Below are 23,773 nucleotides of genomic sequence, written 5' to 3'. Positions count from 1 at the left end.
TACTACTCGCACTGTACAGTGTACAGTGTATATAACTAAGGACATGATAAACAGCTTTGCACGGCATAATTTGCAAGGCTGCCTTCCAAGAACTTACAAATTGTTAATAAATTGATTTTTCATTCAATTCCTTTGCAATTTAGGATAAATAGGGTGAGATAAACTTTTGAATGCTGCCTTATGACTGGTAAGGGCAGTGTCTCCGTTTTAGTTTTTCAATGACAAAAACACTACTTGTTTTGGAAGTTTTAACGCCTCCGAACCGAAAATGTCCCCGGATTTGTATTGCCTCAGAAATCTGATCACCTTACACTGTTTCTGTCTGTTTCTTCTATATGTCTGTCTGTTTCTGTCTCTGTCAATGTTTGTCTGTTTCTGTCTCTGTTTCTTTTATCTGTATATCTGTTTTATCTCTTTCTTCTATCTGTCCGTCTGTTTCTGTCTTTCTGTCTATTTTACGTTTGTTTCTGTCTGTCTCTTTCTGTCTGTTTCTGCCTGTCTTTCTATCTGTCCGTCTGTTTCTGTCTTTCTGTCTGTCTATTTACGTTTGTGTCTGTCTGTCTCCTTCTGTCTGTTTCTGCCTGTCTTTCTATCTGTCTGTCTCTGTCTACCCGTTGTAAGTCTGTCTTGGAGCTGCCAGACACGTTGAGTAACCTTCATGGCGCCGGAAAATATAACAAATAGTGTATAAATAAAATAAAATAAAAATCTCCCGGAAACCCACACGAAAGATGAAACGAAGAGAAAAAGCGTAGAAATTGCCTGAACGAGTTTTTTTGGGAAATGTTTCATATTATTCTGGTTTTGAGGGTGTTAGTGGGGCTCTAACTTGGAAAATTAAGAAAAGATTATTATTCGGGTTATTGGATATAAATGATCCTAACACATATACCTTTCATAATGTAAGTCCTCCGAGCATCAAACCATGCCCCTTTAAACAGGTTAAATGGACGGTTTGACAGGTTACTGCGCAAGGCTAAAGGGATGGCCTTCAATCTGCTATTTTTTCTCTCTTTTCCATTTTTGAAGGCGTATTTCTTGGCATTGTGAAGTCTGCCATTCAAACCCGTTTTCTGCCTCACTAAATCTTGGGAGAACATGTAAACAAACCCGGCTTGATCTTGATGTCACAGGTGGCTCGGGATTTCTCCCCAGCCAGGCCTTTGTATCGGCAGCTCCTGTGAAAAGAAAACAAAACATGCGGAAAGTCTTGTTCTCGGGGCAGGATGTCGTCCCTTACATCTCGCACGCCACATGCCCTCCAAGAACTCTTTCACTGCCTCAATCACTCGTCCACTCGTCTCTCCACTGAGCCCCAGCAGCAGCACCGGCTCAGGCCCAAAGAAGAAGAAGAAGAGTAGATTCAACGGAGCTGCCTGCGTAGCGACATAAGCATTACTTTTTCTCGTGTTTACCTTCAAACTACAATGAAGAAAAGTTCCGCAGCCTTTAAGAAGAAGGTGAAGGGTACAGGGACGGCCAGGGAAAGTAAGGAAAGCTGCAGAGAAGCCTTCACATGACGAAAGTGCCTCCACCACCACCACTACCACCAGATCACCACACTAAGGTATCTTAGTACGATGTAATTTACTTACTGATGTGACGTGACATCTTCATTTCCTACATCGAAGAAGGGTAATACTTTATAAGAAGTCCGCCTCCCCCTTCGCCACTCCAGCCCCCCAACCCCCCAAGACAAGCCTGGGGAACTGTGGGGAACCGGGGCTGGGGGGGAAGCCAAAATCACAAAAATTTCCCAAGAAAAATCCCTAAATGAAGGAAAATTCCCTAGTCTCGAGAGTAAGGAAAGTCCCAACTTTATAACCTAATAGCCCCCCTGCTAACCAAGGGGGGCTGCGCCCCTCTTGGACCCCCACCCCGCACGTATGATGCGCCGGAAAATCATGTTTTGGTAAAGATTCGTATTAGGTCCGTGCCAGTATCTCATAATCTACTTTATGAAACATCACTATCTCTTCATATATCTTTTCTACAAACCTTCAACAGTCATGGAAACGCTTTGAAAATCCAATTCCAGGACTTTTTTTTACTCTTGAAAATATGGGATAATGTTTACGAAAGCGCGTCGCCTCCTCTGCTGGCCGCGGCAACGCTGCAGCCGCAAAATAGCTCGCAGAGGGCTTAGGGTCGGGGAGCATATTTAAACTACTCCAACCGAACTTTACGACCTACTAACGGGGGGGGGCTGCGCCCCCCCCTGGACCCCCCCACTCATGTATATGTGACTTATTTCAGCGAGGAGGTATTTCTCGCAACACCCGCCGCGGCCAGCACCATAGGAGGCGACGCGCTTTCGTAAACATTATCCCCTATTTTCAAGAGTAAAAAAAAAGTCCTTGAATTGGATTTTCAAAGCGTTTCCATGACTGTTGAAGGTTTGTAGAAAATATATATGAAGAGATACTGATGATTCATAAGGTAGGTAATGAGATACTGGCACGGACCTAAAACGAATCTTAACCCATGTTTTTTTTTCAGTGGGGAGCATATTCAAACTACTCCAACCGAACTTTACAACCTGCTAACGAGAGGACTTCGCCCCCCTCGACCCCCCTCCTAACCAAGGGGGGCTGCGCCCCCCCTGGACCCTCCTGCTTCCAAAATTTCCCTAGAAAAATCCCTAAATTAAGGAAAACTCCCTATGTGGGAGGGGTCCAGAGGGGGTGCAGCCCCTGGCTAGAGGGGGTCGAGGGCGAAGCCCCCTCGTTAGGAGGTTGTAAATTTCGGTTGGAGTAATTTAAATACGCTCCCCACCAAAAACAAAACATGATTCTCCAGCGCATCCCACCGGTGGGGGGGTCCAGAGGGGGGTGCAGCCCCCCCTTGGTTAACCGGGGGGGCAAGGGGGGCCGTTAGGTTATGAAGTTAGTACTTTCCTTACTTTCAAGACTGGGAATTTTCCTTCATTTAGGATTTTCTAGGAAATTGGAAGCCCATTTATCAGTGATTTTGGCTTCCCCCAACCCCTGGTTCCCCACAGTTCCCAGGCTTGTCTTGGGGGTAGGGGCTGGAGGAAGAAGGGAGGGGACTTCTTATAAAGTATTACCCGAAGAAGGAATATGTTATTATTGAAAAAGATGTTCTAGATGGGTATGTTTGAAGTTAGTTTACTGGTAGGTTTTCAGGGTAGGCCTATGCATGGATAAGCCTTAACTGAGTATTAGAAACAAATAAGTAGACAAGTGGAGGGTGGGGAAGAGGCCCACCACTTGTTAAAAGCAGCTCCACATGTTGAAACTTATGTGCCGAGGACCCCCACTGGGTTAGGTAATTGCTACCGGCAAAGGCCTATAACAAATGTGTTTACAAAATTCTTTAATATTAAGCCAGAGTTACCATTTTCTTATTACAACATGGCCTATAGGCATAATAGAAGTGACCAAAGTTTGATGCATGTAGGACTTATACTTCCCGAGTTATGACAAATAATTTTGTATTTCTTTGAACGGAAATTCCTGGAAAATGATATTTTTGAAGTTTAAAAGGTAAAGATTCGTTTTAGTACCGTGCCAGTATCTCATTATCTACTTATGAAACATCACTATCTCTTCACATATCTTTTCTACAAACCTTCAACAGTCATGGAAATGCTTTGAAAATCCAATTCAAGGACTTTTTTTTTTACTCTTGTAAATAGTGGATAATGTTTACGAAAGCGTGTTGCCTCCTCTGGCGGCGGCCACGGTGACACTGCAGCCGCCGCGGCCGTAAAATAGCTCGCAGAGGGTTTAGGGTCGGGGAGCATATTTAAACTATTCCAACCGAACTTTACGACCTACTAACGAGGGTGGTGGAAACCTCCCTCGACCCCCCCCCCCGCATGTATATGTGACTTATTTCAGTGATGAGGTATTTCTTGCAACACCGGCTGCACCGTCGCGGCGGCCGTTGCCAGTGGAGGCAAACATTATCCACTATTTACAAGAGTAAAAAAAAAAGTCCTTAAATTGGATTTTCAAAGCGTTTCCAATACTGTTGAAGGTTTGTAGAAAAGATATATGAAGAGCTACTGACGTTTCATAAGGTAGGTAATGAAATACTGGCACGGTACTAAAACGAATCTTAACCGTATAAAATCTCCCAGAATGATTATTTATTAGGGAATTTGGAAATAAAAAAGTGGCTTGTTTTTCAACTCTTTCTCCAGATAGTAATTAAGCCAAAAATACTATAATTTAATTTGATGTATTTTTACAAATTTTCCCCAAAAATATAGGTATATATTTTTTTTATAAAAATCATAAAAAATATGAAAATGAAAAAATCTACTTCTCTTTTAATAGCTATTTTGAGGAAAGATGACATTTTCAAATCATATATAACCCATTCAGATTTATTTAAAAAATTATAAACTGACAGCTTATAAAGCACAAGTATAAAATCAGCTCATAGAACGCTTCCCTAATTAGCCTAATACACTTAAAATCAATGTCTTGCTCCGAGACCCAAACCAACAAATAATTATGACAGGGAAGTTTATATATACCTGTCTGTCTCATTCTCAGCCCCTCTCTCTCTCTCTCTCTCTCTCTCTCTCTGTATGTATGTATGTAGTGGGGGGGGGGAGAGATGTGTGTGTGTGTGTGTGTGTGTGTGTGCCTGATTACGAGTTGGACTTACAATCACTAGCCCGACAGGAGCAAACTCATTCTCATTATGATCGATCTCTGGGTTCTGCCGCGACCTCACCCCCCCATCCCCCTTGCTCAAGGGGGTACAGAAACAACTCTTTGTCAGCGGAAAGATTTCGGCATGAGTGGGGCTCGAACCGCCGCTTGTCAAGCCGTGAAGCCTGGCAGAGCAGCGCTCCAACTGATTGTGCTACGGAGCGGTGTAGAGTAGGTGTGTCATTCACTTCTTGGTCTGCTACGGGTCTCTCTTGAGACAGCCAGCCGTTCCCCTACGGAGGAACACAGAGCTCATAGTTCTGATCCTTGGGGAGGACTGAGACCACTCACACACAACACACCGTGACAACGAAGTCACAACTCCTTGCCTGACGTCGCGTACCTACTCACTGCTGGGTGAACAGGGGCTACACGTGAAAGAAGGTAAACCAAACTTATCTTCACCCGGCCGGGGAGTCGAACCTCGGTCCTTCTGGTTGTGAGGCAGACGCTCTATCCACTGAGCTACTGGGCCGTGTGTATTTACCTAGTTGTATTTACCTAGTTATGACATACTGGAAAAGAGCTACGCTCGCGCTGTCCCGTCTCCATATCCTCTCTTAGCCAACTTTTCCTTAAAATCATGGACACGTGTGTGTGTGTGTGTGTGTGTGTGTGTGTGTGTGTGTGTGTGTGTGTGTGTGTGTGTGTGTGTGTGTGTGTGTGTGTGTGTGTGTGTGTGTGTGTGTGTGTGTGTCCTATGAGTGTGTGTGTGTGTGTGTGTGTGTGTGTCCTATGAGTGTGTGTGTGTGTGTGTGTGTGTCCTATGAGTGTGTGTGTGTGTGTGTGTGTGTGACAGAGAGAGAGAGAGAGAGAGAGAGAGAGAGAGAGAGAGAGAGAGGAGGCGCCGCAAATAAATGCTGACCTATGATTATAACTCAGAGTGTTTGACAACTTCTTTACCTTGAACATGGAAATCCCCGTGAAAACCCAGTTAATCTTCTCCGTGGCCTCAGGAAGTGGTGGCAGCGTCAGCCTGAGACGATTAGTACTGCAGCACGCGTACGTCCGGCTTCCCAAACCTCCGAGGGAGCTGCTCGTGCAACACACTGGTGAGCCAAGTTGGTCCCCAAGCCACACAACAGTTAATTGAGGCTTCTTAGTCCAGATTAGTTTTCCATTTTTCTTTCAGTCTTTTTACTTTTAGATTATTTTACATTATCAGTTTTCCATCAGTTTGATACGTATATTTATATTTTTAGTAAATATATATCTTGTGTTTTATATGTATAGAGTATAGTAATTTTTAGGGAAATAAAATTATTCTGATTCTCTCTCTCTCTCTCTCTCTCTCTCTCTCTCTCTCTCTCTCTCTCTCTCCCCCCTTGGTGTATGGCTGTTCCATGTAAGCTGTTGTCAAATCCCCTCAGCTGTGTCCTTTCTTTGTCACTGGTGGAGGGTTGAGACTGACTGGTGCTGAGTAAATGCTGTTGTATTCTATTTTCCTGTACAGTCCTGAGCAGCGCTGGGTGGGCTATTTTTGTTTCCTTTCTTGTTGCTCCTCAGCTCCTCCTTTGATGTAAAGAAACAGCTCATCATTGCCATGGTTAAACCTGTTTCTCGATCAAGAGTCTTGCCCCATTCACCCGTCACGTGGTTCCACTGACTTGCATGTTTTGGTTCTAACTCCACATCCTCACCATCGTCACTGTTCTCCTGCTGCCCCACTCCCTGTCACAGCCTCCTCTCAACTTGCATATTTTGGTTTTCCTGAGGCCTCGTCAGCATTATTGCCAAGCTTGGGTTCTTTTGTTCCTGTTTTACTCATGTTGTCAAAACACATCAGCTGTATATGTCATTTCAGAGGTAAAAAAGAAATTGAGTTCTTGGTATTAATTCGGCCTCATCAGCACCACAATCCCAGCTTGTAATCTCCTACTCATGTTTTTGCTCCCATCTTCTGTTGCCAAGTCAGGTCGTCATATCCTTTCAAAGAAGAGGTATGGTGTTGGTTATATCTCTGTGCCCCGGCATCACTGCCTGGGCTTGCATTCTTTGCCCATGTGTGTTGGACTCATCCTTGTCTTCTGCCAAATCACATCAGGCGTATATATCCTTTCAGAGACTCGTCTGGAGCCCAGGAAGAAGCTTGGGTCTGAGTATGAGTCCCTGATGGAAGTGGCGGCGCTGTCAGCCAGTCCAGCTGGCCACCTCTCCGGGCCCATAGTCGTGGGGGGCATCTTGGCGGAGGGGACTGTAAGGGTTCATGGAGCTCCTGGCTCAAATTACAAGCAAAAGGTGTCTCAATTACTGCCTCAAATTAGAGTATTAGGAAGATGAATTATGATGACTTACATGTCTCCAATAAGTTTATAATACCCTGCTGTATATAAATGCATCACAATATCTTCTGGTCTGGATTCAGTACTTGAAGGGCGGGAACTTGAGGCTGCTGAGTACCCCCTTGGCCGAGGGAGGGGACCAGGCCTTCCTCACACTTAGCTTTACTCAGGTGAGGTTGGTGGAGGCTGAGTTTAATGAGTCATTAGCTTGTCCTCACACTTCTTAAAGGTAGAGGTGGGTGCCTGTGGCATGTCTGTGGTGCTCATCTGCAAACCATTGGCCCTTTGAGCCTGTGTTGGGGAAGAAACACTCACACTGGGGCAGGCCAGGGGGAGTCCTGGGAATGCCACACTGTACCTTCCCCTGGTTTACTCAGCTGCTTGTTTATGGACCCCCCTCAAGGGGAGGATGAACAGCTGGGTGAGCTGCACGCCCTGCACAGGTTGGGATTCAAACCCCGGCCCGTGCAGTCATGGCCAGGCTTGGTGACCATTGCTCCACTTCTTTTACTGTCCCTCAAGTTATTTTTCCTGACTGTTAACTTTAGCCAGCAAGGTTGGTGGCTTGTGAGGTTTAGTTCATATGACATTGTTGTTTTGTGACTTTACAGGAGATTGTCACAGACAGAACATAACTTTAAGTGTCTGCAAAAATATGATGACTTGTAAAAGGAAACAGAAGTCAGAACTGCAGTTTTAACGTTATGTTCCTCCTCTGTGTAGGTCAACCGCAAGAGTCTGGACTTCCAGATCAAGTATGGGTCCAGCCTGCAGCACCTCCACGGGGTAGTGAGCCAGCTAAAGGCCCACCTGCAGCAGTCTGGCAGCCTCAGTGGCGCCCTCCGGTCGTGGAGTGATTGTCTTGCTGTTTGGGTGACTTAGGGGCTGGACAAGGGAAAGGAAGGCATGGTTAGGGTAGTGATTGTCCTGCTGTTGTTTGGGTGACTTAGGGGCTGGCTGGACAAAGGGAAGGGATGGTTAGGGTTGTGATTGTCCTGCTGTTTGGGGTGACTTAGGAGGCTGGACAAGGGAAAGGGAAGGCATGGTTAGGGTAGTGATTGTCCTGCTGTTTGGGGTGACTTAGGAGGCTGGACAAGGGAAAGGGAAGGCATGGTTAGGGTAGTGATTGTCCTGCTGTTTGGGGTGACTTAGGAGGCTGGACAAGGGAAAGGGAAGGCATGGTTAGGGTAGTGATTGTCCTGCTGTTTGGGTGACTTAGGAGGCTGGACAAGGGAAAGGGAAGGCATGGTTAGGGTAGTGATTGTCCTGCTGTTTGGGTGACTTAGGAGGCTGGACAAGGGAAAAGAATGCAATCAAATGGTCACAACTTTTTAACCCTTTAAATTGGGCACAGGCAGAGACTGACGCTGGGTGTGGGTGGAGCAGCTGGATACATGGACCTTGCTGGGTGTGTGAGTGCCTCCCAAAGAAGAGTTCCCAGCGCCACGGCTCCCAAGACCTCTGCCAAGCTGGGCAATGTCAGTCTGGTCATTGGACACAAGTCGCGGCAGGTGGCAAAAGTGGACGTGGCTGGTGAGTAGTGTGGACTTTGTAGTGATTCTTTTTATCCGTGTATTTATTTATGTTTGGAGCAGGTTTTATTATAATTCCTTCTTCTTTTCTCTTTTTCTCATTTTCTCCTGGTAATGGCTCCTCTCTGTTTTCCTTTTTTTCTGGACTAGGTTTTATTGTTGAAAGATTAGGTGTTGTTAGATATAGTATTGTTAGGTGTTAATAGGTTTAGATCAGAGTATTAGTCTTTTCCTTTTCTATCTTTTTCTCCCTCCTCCTCCTCCTAGTAGTAGTGATTCTTTTTCTTTTCTTTCTCCTTTTCTTTCTCTTTTTTTTCTATTTTCTCCTCCTTCCCCTTCTCTTTGTTCTTCCTCCATTCCTCTCCCTCCATATACAGTGATGCATGCTTTCTTTTTCTGTGTGTCTCTAAACATGTCCACTGTTCATCTCAGTAAACAAGTCTGTCTTCAACGCAGGGACTACTTGTGTATATGTACACTTCATGCATGTTGTCTTTGTGTTCATAAGCAAGTCTTGCTTTTGTGAGCTGAAGGAGGACTGTTTATCATAGTATACAAGCCTGCTTCAACTTATGCTTATGTACTCAAACCTGACATGCACTCATCTCCTAGAATATTGTTGACACAAAACTTCTCTCTGGGGGTTCTGGTAAACCTGCCTCTTACAACAATGGGTAATCCTAGACTATTGTAACTTACTATGGGTAATCCTAGACTATTGTAACTTACTATGGGTAATCCTAGGCTATTGTAACTTACTATGGGTAATCCTAGACTTGTTACTTACTATGGGTAATCCTGGACTATTGTTACTTACTATGGGTAATCCTAGACTATTGTAACTTACTATGGGTAATCCTAGACTATTGTTACTTACTATGGGTAATCCTAGACTATTGTTACTTACTATGGGTAATCCTAGACTATTGTTACTTACTATGGGTAATCCTAGACTATTGTTACTTACTATGGGTAATCCTAGACTATTGTTACTTACTATGGGTAATCCTAGACTATTGTTACTTACTATGGGTAATCCTAGACTATTGTTACTTACTATGGGTAATCCTAGACTATTGTTACTTACTATGGGTAATCCTAGACTATTGTTACTTACTATGGGTAATCCTAGACTATTGTTACTTACTATGGGTAATCCTAGACTATTGTTACTTACTATGGGTAATCCTAGACTATTGTTACTTACTATGGGTAGTCCTAGACTATTGTTACTTACTATGGGTAGTCCTAGACTATTGTTACTATGGGTAGTCCTAGACTATTGTTACTTACTATGGGTAATCCTAGACTATTGTTACTTACTATGGGTAATCCTAGACTATTGTTACTTACTATGGGTAATCCTAGACTATTGTTACTTACTATGGGTAATCCTAGACTATTGTTACTTACTATGGGTAATCCTAGACTATTGTTACTTACTATGGGTAATCCTAGACTATTGTTACCTACTATGGGTAATCCTAGACTATTGTTACTTACTATGGGTAATCCTGGACTATTGTTACCTACTATGGGTAATCCTAGACTATTGTTACTTACTATGTGTAATCCTAGACTATTGTTACCTACTATGGGTAATCCTAGACTATTGTTACTTACTATGGGTAATCCTAGACTATTGTTACTTACTATGGGTAATCCTAGACTATTGTTACTTACTATGTAATCCTAGACTATTGTTACCTACTATGGGTAATCCTAGACTATTGTTACTTACTATGGGTAATCCTAGACTATTGTTACTTACTATGGGTAATCCTAGACTATTGTTACCACACTTGCCACAAAACCTTTCCTCTCTGGGGGTTCTGGTAAATTTACAAAGACTTATTCTGTACAAATTTGTTACCTTATTAAGTAGCTTTGAAAAGATAAACTGTCCTTATAAGTCGCATAAGTACTGCATGATGATTTGCTGTTGAATGCCACTCGGAGATCCAGTGATCCTTAACATTCCTCTGGAAAGCAAGTTTCTAGCAGTGTGTTGTGAACCTCTTGTTCCAGACACATCCCCGACATACTCAGCTGAGTTGTTCAACAGCGATTTTATACTTCATCCTTGGTGATTTGGAACTATTTTCATTATGCATTTTAAAAAAGACATTGATACATTACATAACAGTTTCTCTTGTTTACCGGAAATTATCCTTGAGTCAACCAAAGCCTTGTCAAACTATCACTTTGCTCTTAAAACTACCCATGGAAATACTACTAACACAACCACTACCAAAGCCTTGTCAAACTATCACTTTGCTCTTAAAACTACCCATGGAAATACTACTAACACAACATCTACCAGAGCCTTGTCAAGCTATCACTTGGCTCTTAAAACTACCCATGGAAATACTACTAACATAACATCTACCAAAGCCTTGTCAAACTATCACTTGGTTCTTAAAACTACCCATGGAAATACTACTAACACAACATCTACCAAAGCCTTGTCAAGCTATCACTTGGCTCTTAAAACTACCCATGGAAATACTACTAACACAACGTCTACCAAAGCCTTGTCAAGCTATCACTTGGCTCATAAAACTGCCCATGGAAATATTACTACTAACACAACCTCTACCAAAGCTCTGTCAAATTATAACTAGCCTCGTAACTCTACTCATAGATGTACCCAGAGGGTCTTATCCATTGTTGGCGTGTGAGGCCTGAACTCTCTGAGGATACTGACCCAGGCCTTGAGATCAGTCCCAGCAATGTCAGTCAGCCAGGCACTGTTCCCTACACACTTCCCATGAACCTCTGCTGTGGGTCAATGGCCACACCCAACACACTCATTATCCCTGTCAGTAATAGCAAACAGACCCCAAAAAGTGATGGAAATGAACTCTATGGAATGTAAGGGAGGCAGAAAACAGTGTAAAAGCTGCCATTGTTTTTTAAGCTGGTAATAGTTGGCATTTCTTCATGAGGGAGAGCTGGCAATACTGTTTTTCATGCCCAAGGCAAGGCTTAGGTAGTCTTACACTTGACTAATTAAACGGTTCAATGAACACTTTCAAAATAATAGGAATGTTAATAATATGACACACACACACACACACACACACACACACACACACACACACACACACACACACAATAACATCCTTAGCACACACAGTAGCTAAAATAACAGTAGTAGCCTAGCACACTGACCCCCCATGACCTGACCTGACCTCTGCCGTGTGCATAACTAAACTCAATCTTCCCTGATGTGCCGTGTCCTCTGCCGCCCCGTGCTGCCCCGCGTCGCCCCGCCAGTGCCCCATCAGGACGTCATTGTCTCCAGTCATGCGGTCCAGCGAGTCGCCGCTCTACCGCACGGCACTGACCCCAAGGACGTCCCGGTGAGTCAGTCCGTCTGTCAGTGAGGGACATAACCCCTGCCTGAGCTAACCCATCGCTGAGTCAGGCATTCATTATTTGTGTTATTTCAAGCCATAAGAGTAGCCTGGCATATGAGGAGGAGGAGGAGGCATCCATCAGTTTACTCAAGCACTATCTCAAGAGCATAATGTAACATAAGATAATAAGGAGTCTGCAAGAGGCTGATAGGCCAATACAAGGCAGCTCCTCACTATCCATGAACTCATCTAACCTCTTCTACCCGGCCCTCACACCACCAAAGCCTTATTAACACTCCTTACTAATTAAAGCCCTTCATACATTTGTAAGCCTCCATCAAGTCTCCTCACACCCTTCGCTTTTCTAGAGAATGCAGGTTTAAATGTTTGGGTCTGTCCTCGTATGACAAGTTTCTCGCCCCTAAGAGATTGTAACCCTTTTCCATATACTAACACAGGTAAACACACACACATTGACCCTTCCTGACCTGTTGTAACCCTCCACAGATCCACAGCAGGGACGTGGCCACCCCTGCCAAGCCCCTGGACACAGCCCCAAGTGTTCCCTGGTGGGCCATACTCGCTGGGCTCCTCCTCCTCCTCCTCCTCCTCCTCCTCCTCACCCTGCTGCCGTGGAAGGTGAGGGAGAGAGAGAGGGACTTTGATCACTGTCCCAGGCATGGCCAGAGGAATGTTGATGATGAGGTTACCGTAGTATCTTTTTTTTCTTTCCTACTAATTCCTCCACCTCGGAAAAACTGAGCTTGTCGTCCGTGACCACACCAGTGTTACCTTAGGCTGGGATTAAGTTCATGAAAGTGTTATTCTCTCTCTCTCTCTCTCTCTCTCTCTCTCTCTCTCTCTCACACACACACACACACACACACTTCTGGTCTGGGTCATCACTGTATCTATTCTTTCCAGTTTGTCTGAGGTACAAGTTGTTTCTGGCTGCCACAATGTCTTGGTGCTCCAGTAATATTTGTCTTCCATTCCAACACTTCTTAAATCTAAACCCAAGTTCTCTTATAACTTTCCATAAAGCTGTTCTGCCACCTTGAAAGTTTTTTGGGGTTTCCTTGGCTTTCTGTAGCACAGTATTCATCATCATCATTTCCAGGAGATGGCCATGGCAGAAGAGCTTCCATCTTCCTCTATCCAGACACTCCCTCCTTGCCTGCTCAAAGTTTCTCAAAGATCTTTCCCCCCTCTCCCTAACGTACTCTTGCACCCTATCCCTCCATTTCACTGGAGGTCGTCCTCTAGTATTCCCTCCCTCTCTCTCACTCACATACACCCTTCTGGTCATCTTACTCTCCTCCATTCGCTCCATGTGGCCAAACCACTTTAAAGTCTGTCGCTTCCCTTCTTCCACCACTCCACACTTCTTCCCTTCACCCCGTGACACATTCCAAAATGCTCGTACACACTTTCATTACTCATTCCATCCATTCTACTCACACCACAAGCACTCCTCAAATAACTCATTTCCACTGCCTGCACTCTAGACCTCTGACTTTCATTCCAGGCCCACGTTTCACTTGCATATGTGAGGGTTGGTACTATTATTGCATTTCTCAAATCCCTCTTTACCTCCATGCTCACACTTCTGCCATTCATGATTCGTCCCAAAGACCCTACCACCCTTCTTCCTTGCAATGCCCTTTCTCTTGTCTCTCCCTCCATACCACCATGCTTACACATAACTGATCCAAGGTACTTAAACTCATTGACCTCCTCCATTTCCTCACCATTCAAAATTATTTTGCATTCTTTTTCACATTCAATTCCCACTCTATATGGGCATACAAAATCTACAACCTCACTTTGCTCACAAACCATCACTTTACTTTTGTTGACATTTACTTTCAGCTTTCTCCTTTTACAGACACTATCAAAAACACTGACCAAATTATGTAGGTCACTTTCATTTTCTGCAATGATCACCGTGTCATCAGCAAACAGTATTGAATTCAGTACCCACTTCCTTCCCTCATCGAACAGTCTTACTCCAACTTCTCCAACTTTGCCCTTCATTTCTCTAATAACACCATCCATATAAATATTGAATAACCATGGTGACATGACGCACCCTTGTCTTAAGCCCACTTTTATCTCAAAATGTTCACTTGTTTCTCCAGTAATTTTGACACATGCAGATGCATCCTCATAGAAAGACTTTATTGCACTAAGCAGTTTTCCTCCCGCACCATAAATCTTTAAAACATCCCACTTTGCAATGCAATCCACTCTGTCATAAGCTTTTTCTAAATCCATGAAGGCAGCGTATAGTTTCTTTCCTTTTGCTATTATTTTTTCTAGTACCATCCTGAAGGCAAATATCTGATCCACACATCCCCTTCCCTTCCTGAAGCCTCCTTGCTCTTCACTGATTTTCTCTTCTGTAAGTCTTTGCACCCTCTCTATTATGACTTTTCCATATACCTTTCCGGGTATACTCAGGAGGCTTATACCTCTATAGCTCCCACATTCCCCTCTCCTGCCCTTCCCCTTGTAAACTGGGACAATGATGGCTTTCGTCCAGTCTGCTGGCACCCCCCCCCCTCCCCCTCCCATGCTACTGCACATATCTTGACCATCCATTTCACGACTTCATCTCCTCCACACTTCAACATTTCTGCTGTGATTCCATCAATTCCTGCTGCCTTTCCATTTTTTAATCTTTTTATTGCCTGATTTACTTGTTCATATGTTATAGTTCTTTCTTTATATACTCCTCCTCTACCTCTACTCAAAACTGCTGCTGTTACAGCTGCTGGACGTCCATCCTCCAATTTCATTAAGGTTTTGAAATATTCTCTCCATCTCTTTCACAGCTTCCCCGTCTTTCAACATCTTTCCATTCTCATTCATAACTTCATTTATTTTACTTGAGGAGATATTTTCTGCATTTCTTTTGTTTTTTCCTGTCTCCATATCTGTATTTATCCAGCTTTTCCTTAAAGTTATGCACACTCTTTGCCAATACTACATCCTCATTTAGTCTGTTCCAAACCTCCAGGTTTCTTTGCGGGAAGCTATATTTCTTTGTCTCTCAAGCATCTTCCCTTTCTCAATTGTGTTGCTGGTGTTTCTTCCTTCTCTTAGTAGTAACTAAGCTAACTAAGCTTGTTTTCGTGCTGTCAGAGATAGAGAGGCAGCTCACAAAAGGTACCAGAGCCTTTGCACTCCTGCTAACCATGATCTTTACATTTTCGCCCAAAATCGTTCAAAATCTATTCTTCAACTTACCAAAACCACTTTCATCCATGGCAAATGTCAAAACCTTGCTTTTTCTAATTCTTCCCGTGACTTCTGGCACCTAGCCAAAAATATCTCCTCCAACTTCACCTCTTCATCATTCCCTCCACTCCTTGACCCTGACGGCAGCACTGCCGTCTCATCGTCTCATCAGCTCTCCTCCTCATACTGATAGTCTTCTACCTCTCAAATTCTGCCGCCATGTTGCGTCTCTTTCTATCTTCTATCGATATTTTCATGCTGACTGCTCTTCTGAACTTGCTAACTGCATGCCTCCCCCCCTCCCGCGGCCTCACTGTACACGACTTTCTACTCATGCTCATCCCTATACTGTCCAAACCCCTTATGCAAGAGTCACCCAGCATCTTCACTCTTTCATCCCTCACGCTGGTAAACTCTGGAACAATCTTCCTTCATCTGTATTTCCTCCTGCCTATGACTTGAACTCTTTCAAGAGGAGGGTATCAGGACACCTCTCCTCCCGAAATTGACCTATCTTTCGGCCACCTCTTTTGATTCTTTTTGTGGGAGCAGCGAGTAGCGTTTTTTTTTTTTATTGTTGTTTCCTTATCCTTATCCTTATCCTTATCATATCCTTATCCTTGTAGTGGAATGCTAATCCTATATTTCTTACCATTCTATTCATATCTCTGAATATCCTATTAACATGACTCTCAGGCTGTTGATTATCTTGTATTGTCACTCCCAGATCTCTCTCTTCTTGAACTTTTTTTTAATATTTCTCCATCTCCCATTCTATATGTTCATTTTGGTCTCCCTTCACTCTTTTCCCATTTCCATTACATGACATTTATTCACATTGAATTCCATCTGCCATTTCATACTCCAGTCCCAGATCTTATTCAGGTCCTCTTGCAAAATTTCAGTCTTTACTGTTTCTTATATGTCTCAGCAATTTCCCATTGTCTGCAGACAGGCTCATGTAACTGCTTACTTTCTCCGGCATAACATTTATATATACCAGGAAAAGTATTGCTGCCAATACTGATCCTTGAGGCACTCCACTCTCTACAATTATCCTTTCAGATTTCATGTCCTTTACCACTGTGTGTATTTAGGAAATTGGATAGCCTTACTGTTTTCTGTGGTAGATTCTGGTGTTTATTTAAGAAATTGGGTAGCCAAACTATTTTTTGTGGTAGATTCTGGTGTTTATTTAAGAAATTGGGTAGCCAAACTATTTTTTGTGGTAGATTCTGGTGTTTATTTAAGAAATTGGGTAGCCAAACTATTTTTTGTGGTAGATTCTGGTGTTTATTTAAGAAATTGGGCAGCCAAACTATTTTTTGTGGTAGATTCTGGTGTGTATTTAAGTAATTGGGTAGCCAAACTATTTTTTATGGTAGATTTTGGTGTGTATTTAAGTAATCGGGTAGCCAAACTATTTTTTATGGTAGATTTTGGTGTGTATTTAAGTAATCAGGTAGCCAAACTATTTTTTGTGGTAGATTTTGGTGTGTAATTAAGTAATCAGGTAGCCAAACTATTTTTTGTGGTAGATTTTGGTGTGTATTTAAGTAATCAGGTAGCCAAACTATTTTTTGTGGTAGATTTTGGTGTGTATTTAAGTAATCAGGTAGCCAAACTATTTTTTGTGGTAGATTTTGGTGTTTATTTAAGTACTCGGGTAGCCGAACTATTTTTTGTGGTAGATTTTGGTGTTTATTTAAGTACTCGGGTAGCCGAACTATTTTTTGTGGTAGATTTTGGTGTGTATTTAAGTACTCGGGTAGCCAAACTATTTTTTGTGGTAGATTCTGGTGTGTATTTAAGTAATCGGGTAGCCAAACTATTTTTTTGTGGTAGATTCTTGTGAGTATTTAAGTAGCCAAACTCAGGCAGCTGTTTCTGGCGCCAAACACCAGCTTATTTCAACATCCTCCCCACTATCCTAAACCTCTGTCTGAATACACTGCAGCCCAAAAAATCTAACCTAACTCACCCTGGCATGAATAACCTAACAGGGGGCCTTGTCACCCCCCCCCCCCCCATCTTCACATATCATCTGAGAAAGGGGAATAAATTTAAGCTAACCTAAGCTAATGTAGCCCCAGACATTTAAGACTATGGGCCGCTTCACAGTCACTTTGTTTGTTTTGACCGTTACCAATGGCGGCTATAGTACTTCCGTGTCAAACTGGCCGATGGGGTGGTAGTGGCTGCTGCGGGGTTAGCCTGGCCCAGCACCTTGGCACACACTCTCAACACCTCTCGCTTCCCCTGCTGCCGCCACTCCCCTATAGGACAGTTTCACGTGGAACACTGTAGCGTTGATCGCCGCCATTAGCAGCGATCAAAACAAACAAAGTGACTGAAAGCGGCCCGATGGACACAACTCTTCTTCTTCTTCCACAGGTGTCGGGTTCCTGCACAGGTGAACCAAGATGGAGTCATGGCTTTGGGGCGGCTTGCTAAACAGGTGCGTGTGTGTGTGTGTGTGTGTGTGTGTGTGTGTGTGTGTGTGTGTGTGTGTGTGTTTACCTGTTGTGTAAGGAAGTGGAGGCTTTCAGGTTTATTTTACCCACACACACACACACACACACAAAAAATGGACATATAAAATGGGAGATGATGAAATACTAAAGAAAGTACATGAAGAGAAAGATCTGGGATTAATAATGCAAGATAACAAACAGCCTGAGTCTGAGAGTCATGGTAATCTGATATTCGGTGATATGTAAAACATAGTGAGAAATATAGGAATAGCATTCCACTACTTGGATATGATGAAAAAATTCATTACCACTGTGATCAGACCAAAATTGGAATATGCGGAGGCAGTGTGGTCTCTCCATAAGAAGAAACACATAAAGAAACTAGAAAGAACACAAAGGATGGCAACAAAAATGGTTCCAGAGCTGGAGGGATTGACATATGAGGAAAGACTTGCCAACACTGGAACAAAGAAGAGAAAGGGGAGACCTAATACAAATCTATAGATTGTTGAGCAAAATGGAAGAAGTAGATAACGGTGAGTTACTACTGAGGGAAGGAAGTACAACCAGGAACACAAGAGGACACTGTAGAAAATTGAGGAAGGGAAGATGCTTGAGAGACAAAGAAATATAGCTTCCCGCAAGGAAATAAAGAGGTTTGGAACAGACTAAGTGAGGATGTAGTATCGGCGAGGAGTGTGCAAAGCTTTAAGGAAAAGTTGGACAAATATAGATACGGAGACGGGACCACACAAGCGTAAAGCCCAGGCCCTGTAAAACTACAAATAGGTAAATACAACTAGGTAAATACATACACTTAACTTCCGCTGACCCACACTGCAAGCTGAAAACATCTAAACTAACCCGAACATGAACATAATTTACCTAATACTCTTTATTTATTTATTTATTTATTATTATTTTTTTTTTCCCTAACACTTAACCTCTTGACTGTGGATTTCCTACAGTCCGACCTCACCAAGCTACAGGAATGGAACAAAAAGTGTCTATGGCTACAAATCAGTCAAGAAAAATGTCAGGTCCTGCACCTTGGGAGGGGATATCCAGCACACCAATACCACATGGGAAACACTCTACTATCCACCACAGAGGCAGAGTAAGACCTGGGAGTGTATGTTACCAGGCTACCAGTGAAGGGATATCCAGCACACCAATACCACATGGGAAACACTCTACTATCCACCACAGAGGCAGAGTAAGACCTGGGAGTGTATGTTACCAGGCTACCAGTGAAGGGATATCCAGCACACCAATACCACATGGGAAACACTCCACTATCCACCACAGAGACAGACCTGGGACTATTATGTTACCAGGCTACCAGTGAAGGCAAAGTCCCTGACAATCGCAGCGGATGGGTTAACTTTGGTTGGCTACACCGCAAGCCAAAAACTTTTAAACTAACTTAACGTAACCTATCGAACAGACTTCCTTGACTCCCCCATCGTTTTCGCATTTATTATTTTTTTTTATTTGTTATTTGTATGCCCGAGCCCACAGTGCTGTTAGGCTTTCTTTTTTATGGGCCTAGTGGTCGGTTCGAGCCCATCTTGGCACAGGCAAGTGTTTATAGTGGCGCCATCTATTCTCAATTAAAATCTATTCTCGATCCCCCTTGTTTTCAAATTTAATCTGAGCATTCTGAATTAACCCGTCCACTGTGGTTGGCAAGGATTTTGCCCTCACTGGTAGCCTGGTCATATACAGTCCCAAGTCTTTCTTTGGCTCTGTGGTGGATAGTGGAGTGTTTCCCATGTGGTATTTGTGTGCTGGATATCCCTTCACTGGTAGCCTGGTAACATATAGTCCCATGTCTTTCTCTGCCTCTGTGGTGGATAGTGGAGTGTTTCTCATGTGGTACTGGTGTGCTGTATATCCCTTCACTGGTAGCCTGGTAACATATTATGGTCCCAGGTCTTTCCCTGGCTCTGTGGTGGATAGTGGAGTGTTTCCCATGTGGTATTGGTGTGCTGGATATCCCTTCACTGGTAGCCTGGTAACATATGGTCCCAGGTCTTACTAAGGCTCTGTGGTGGATAGTTGAGTATTTCCCATGTGGTATTGGTGTGCTGGATATCCCCTCCCAAGGTGCAGGACTTTACATTTTTCTTCATTGAATTGTAGCAGACAGTTTTGGTCCATTCCTGCAGCTTGGTGAGGTATTCTGGTAGGAAATCCCCAGTCAAGGGGTCACACTGCCCTAACCTAACGTAACCTCCTTAATGGGAAACTTTGAACCCCGCGACCCCTCGTTTCCACACTTAATCTGAGCATGCCAAATTAAATCAAACTAACTTAACCTAACGTAACCTCCTTAATGGGAAACTTTGAACCCCACGACCCCTCGTTTCCACACTTAATCTGAGCATGCCAAATTAAATCAAACTAACTTAACCTAACGTAACCTCCTTAATGGGAAACTTTGAACCCCACGACCCCTCGTTTCCACACTTAATCTGAGCATGCCAAATTAAATCAAACTAACTTAACCTAATGTAACCTGACTAATGTCTTTTTTTGTTCGCCCCTTCAACTCACCCTGTTTTCACATTTCATCTCAGGCCTGTACTTTTGGCTGCTTTTGGGGGGCTAGAGGGCATCATACGCATCTCTCTCTCTCTCTCTCTCTCTCTCTCTCTCTCTCTCTCTCTCTCTCTCTCTCTCTCTCTCTCTCTCTCCAAAAAAAATTAAAGTCCCCACATCCACAGGTCAGATGAACCACAACGTGTGCAGGTCACGACAGGTCACCACATGCGGGTCGGAGGTCACACAGCCACCGTCCACGACCTGACCCCTAAGAGTGGATACCAGCTGTCTGGAGTGGACACGGAAGTGGATTCCTTACAGCATCGGGACTCCCATAAGAGGAGACGTAGGAAGCACAGCTGTGGAGGAGGAGGAGGAGGAGGAGGAGGAAGGGTTAGAAGAGGCATAGAAGAAAAGAAAGACAATATAAGAAAATGAGAGAGAGAGAGAGAGATACACAGAGATACTTACACAGTTTATATATATATATATATATATATATATATATATATATATATATATATATATATATATATATATATATATATATATATATATATATATATATATATATATATATATATATATATATATATATTTAGTTATTATTTACTATTTTTAACTATTTCATATTTATAATTATATCCTTCTTCCCTCCCCTTCCTCCCTTTCCTCCTCCTCATCTTCTTTAATTTTTTTTCTTTCTTTATAATATAAATTTTCTTTTCATATATTTTCTTTTTCTTATTTGTTTTCTTCTTCAACCTCCCCTTCCCTTCCTTCCTTCTCCTCCTCCTTTCACCCAACCCCCTCCTAACCCTCCCTTACCCCATAGGTCAAGATCTCGGTCACCTCAGTCTCCTCACTGGCAACTTCCCGAGGAGCTGCGTCGGCGCGTCACACTCCACCTCCAAGCTAACCCAGGACTGTCCCAGGCTGAGCTGCATGACATAACCTATACTAAGATTGAACCCGCCTGCAACCTCAAGATCAAGTACGGGTCACCCTAGCCTAGGAGACAGAGTAGCACTCGCCGATCTAAGAGGTGGGTGATTGCGGCTGATTGGGGTCGGGAGAGGCTGTTTTTAGGGGCGAGAGGGCAGGGATAAGACTGTAAGGTTACTATCAGTGCTGAGAGACAAAAAATGTGAAGGGTAATTTTTGGGGCTGATTTCGGTGCCTGAGGGGGCTGAAAGGAGTAGAGGGGAAGGAAAGGGGCTGAGAAGGAGTCGTCAGGTCGCTATGGGCTTAAGAATGGGCTGGTTTGGGGCTTTTTAGGGGGCTGATTTCGGGCTGCGAGTGTAAGGCCGCGGGCACACAGAAAGTGAGAAAGCTACCGAGAGCTGCAAGGCGAGTTTCTGTGGCCATACTCACTCTGGAATAGCTTAAGTTAGGTTAGCACTTTTTTTTTAATTATTATTTTGGTGTAATGTCTCTCATGCATCTTCCTTTTCTCTCTCTCTCTCTCTCTCTCTCTCTCTCTCTCTCTCTCTCTCTCTCTCTCTCTCTCTCTCTCTCTCTCTCTCTCTCTCTCTCTTTTTTTTTTTTTTACATCTAAGGATGCGGCTCAAGGGCAACAAAAAGAATAGAAAAAAAAAAGCCCGCTACTCGCCGCTTCCACAAAAGTAGAAAGTACAGAGTAGCCAAAAGAGAGGTCAGTTTTGGGTGGAGAGGCGTCTTGATACACTTCTTGAAAGAGGTCAAGTCCTAGGCAGGAGGAAATACAGAAGAAGGAAGGCTGTTCCAGAGTTTACCAGTGAAGGGGGACGAAAGAATGGAGATGCTGGTTAACTCTTGCATAAGGGGACTTGTTATCTACTTCTTCCATTTTATTTCACAATTCGTACATTAGTATTACTATTAGGTATTTACCTAGCTTACCTAGTTGTGAAATACAGGAAAAGAGCAGTATTAGGCTCGTGCTGTCCCGTCTCTATAACGCTTAATTTTCCAGTTTGGCTTTAAATTCATGAATCGTTTTTGCACACACAGTCTCCTCGTCAAGTCCGTTCCATGTTGTTGTGCTTCTGTATGGGAAACTGTATTTATTGACGTCTCTCCTACAGTCGCTCTTCTTCAATTTCTTACCATCCCCTCTTGTCACACTTCTGTCACATACCACTAAATCTTCCGTCCAATTTATCCAATCCCTCTTGTATCCTGTATTAGTTCCCCTCTCTCCTTCTCTCCAGTGTTGTAAGTCCCAATTTCTCCAGTCTTTCTTCATAACCCCCCGGTCCCACAGAGCCCGAATCGGTCCCGAATTTGAAATTTTCAAATTCGGGTTGAATTCGGCTAGCTTCGGGAGCTTCGTAGTACTTCGTGAATCAAATCGGCATCAATTCGGGTTCAAAAACACTTCGGGAGAAAAATTTCAACTTGCGCCAAAAAAAAATTTTCCCCCCAAATTCAGAAGCCGTCCCGAATTGATAAGAAATCAGCGTGTTTTGGTGTACTTCATAGTACTTCATAGTGTTTTGGTGTACTTCATAGTACTTCGTAGTGTTTTGGTGTACTTCATAGTACTTCATAGTGTTTTGGTGTACTTCATAGTACTTCATAGTGTTTTGGTGTACTTCATAGTACTTCATAGTGTTTTGGTGTACTTCATAGTACTTCATAGTGTTTTGGTGTACTTCATAGTACTTCATAGTACTTCGTAGTGTTTCGGTGTACTTCATAGTACTTCATAGTACTTCGTAGTGTTTCGGTGTACTTCATAGTACTTCATAGTACTTCGTAGTGTTTCGGTGTACTTCATAGTACTTCATAGTGTTTTGGTGTACTTCATAGTACTTCATAGTACTTCGTAGTGTTTCGGTGTACTTCATAGTGTTTTGGTGTACTTCATAGTACTTCATAGTGTTTTGGTGTACTTCATAGTACTTCGTAGTGTTTTGGTGTACTTCATAGTACTTCATAGTGTTTCGGTGTACTTCATAGTACTTCATAGTGTTTGGGTGTACTTCATAGTACTTCATAGTACTTCGTAGTGTTTCGGTGTACTTCATAGTGTTTTGGTGTACTTCATAGTACTTCATAGTGTTTCGGTGTACTTCATAGTACTTCATAGTGTTTCGGTGTACTTCATAGTACTTCATAGTGTTTTGGTGTACTTCATAGTACTTCATAGTGTTTTGGTGTACTTCATAGTACTTCATAGTGTTTCGGTGTACTTCAAAGTACTTCATAGTGTTTTGGTGTACTTCATAGTACTTCATAGTGTTTTGGTGTACTTCATAGTACTTCATAGTGTTTCGGTGTACTTCAAAGTACTTCATAGTGTTTCGGTGTACTTCATAGTGTTTCGGTGTACTTCATAGTACTTCATAGTGTTTTGGTGTACTTCATAGTACTTCATAGTGTTTCGGTGTACTTCAAAGTACTTCATAGTGTTTCGGTGTACTTCATAGTACTTCGTAGTGTTTCGGTGTACTTCATAGTACTTCATAGTGTTTTGGTGTACTTCATAGTACTTCGTAGTGTTTTGGTGTACTTCATAGTACTTCATAGTGTTTTGGTGTACTTCATAGTACTTCGTAGTGTTTTGGTGTACTTCATAGTACTTCAAAGTGTTTTGGTGTACTTCATAGTGTTTTGGTGTACTTCATAGTACTTCATAGTGTTTTGGTGTACTTCTTAGTA

The 23,773-nt window shown here is 43.0% G+C and overlaps 2 protein-coding genes across 2 annotated transcripts; both read left to right on the top strand.

Annotated features, from left to right (window-relative positions):
* Positions 1 to 5,518: 5,518 nt before the first annotated feature.
* LOC126993091 (uncharacterized) lies at positions 5,519 to 7,852 on the top strand. Its single transcript, XM_050851921.1, has 4 exons — positions 5,519 to 5,740; positions 6,751 to 6,926; positions 7,054 to 7,140; positions 7,694 to 7,852. The coding sequence occupies exons 1-4, from the start codon at positions 5,599 to 5,601 to the stop codon at positions 7,850 to 7,852; spliced, it is 564 nt and encodes a 187-aa protein (XP_050707878.1). The 5' UTR covers positions 5,519 to 5,598.
* A 110-nt stretch (positions 7,853 to 7,962) lies between these two features.
* Positions 7,963 to 20,456, top strand: LOC126993094 (uncharacterized). The gene is made up of 5 exons (XM_050851928.1): positions 7,963 to 8,503; positions 11,782 to 11,867; positions 12,372 to 12,503; positions 17,502 to 17,565; positions 20,311 to 20,456. Exons 1-4 carry the CDS (start codon positions 8,365 to 8,367, stop codon positions 17,559 to 17,561), a joined length of 417 nt encoding a protein of 138 aa, XP_050707885.1. The 5' UTR covers positions 7,963 to 8,364; the 3' UTR covers positions 17,562 to 17,565; positions 20,311 to 20,456.
* Positions 20,457 to 23,773: the final 3,317 nt, after the last annotated feature.

The sequence above is a fragment of the Eriocheir sinensis genome, unplaced genomic scaffold (genome assembly GCF_024679095.1).
Source record: "Eriocheir sinensis breed Jianghai 21 unplaced genomic scaffold, ASM2467909v1 Scaffold558, whole genome shotgun sequence".
NCBI classification, from domain to species: Eukaryota; Metazoa; Arthropoda; class Malacostraca; order Decapoda; family Varunidae; genus Eriocheir; species Eriocheir sinensis.
This window is presented reverse-complemented; position numbering and strand designations above follow the sequence as displayed.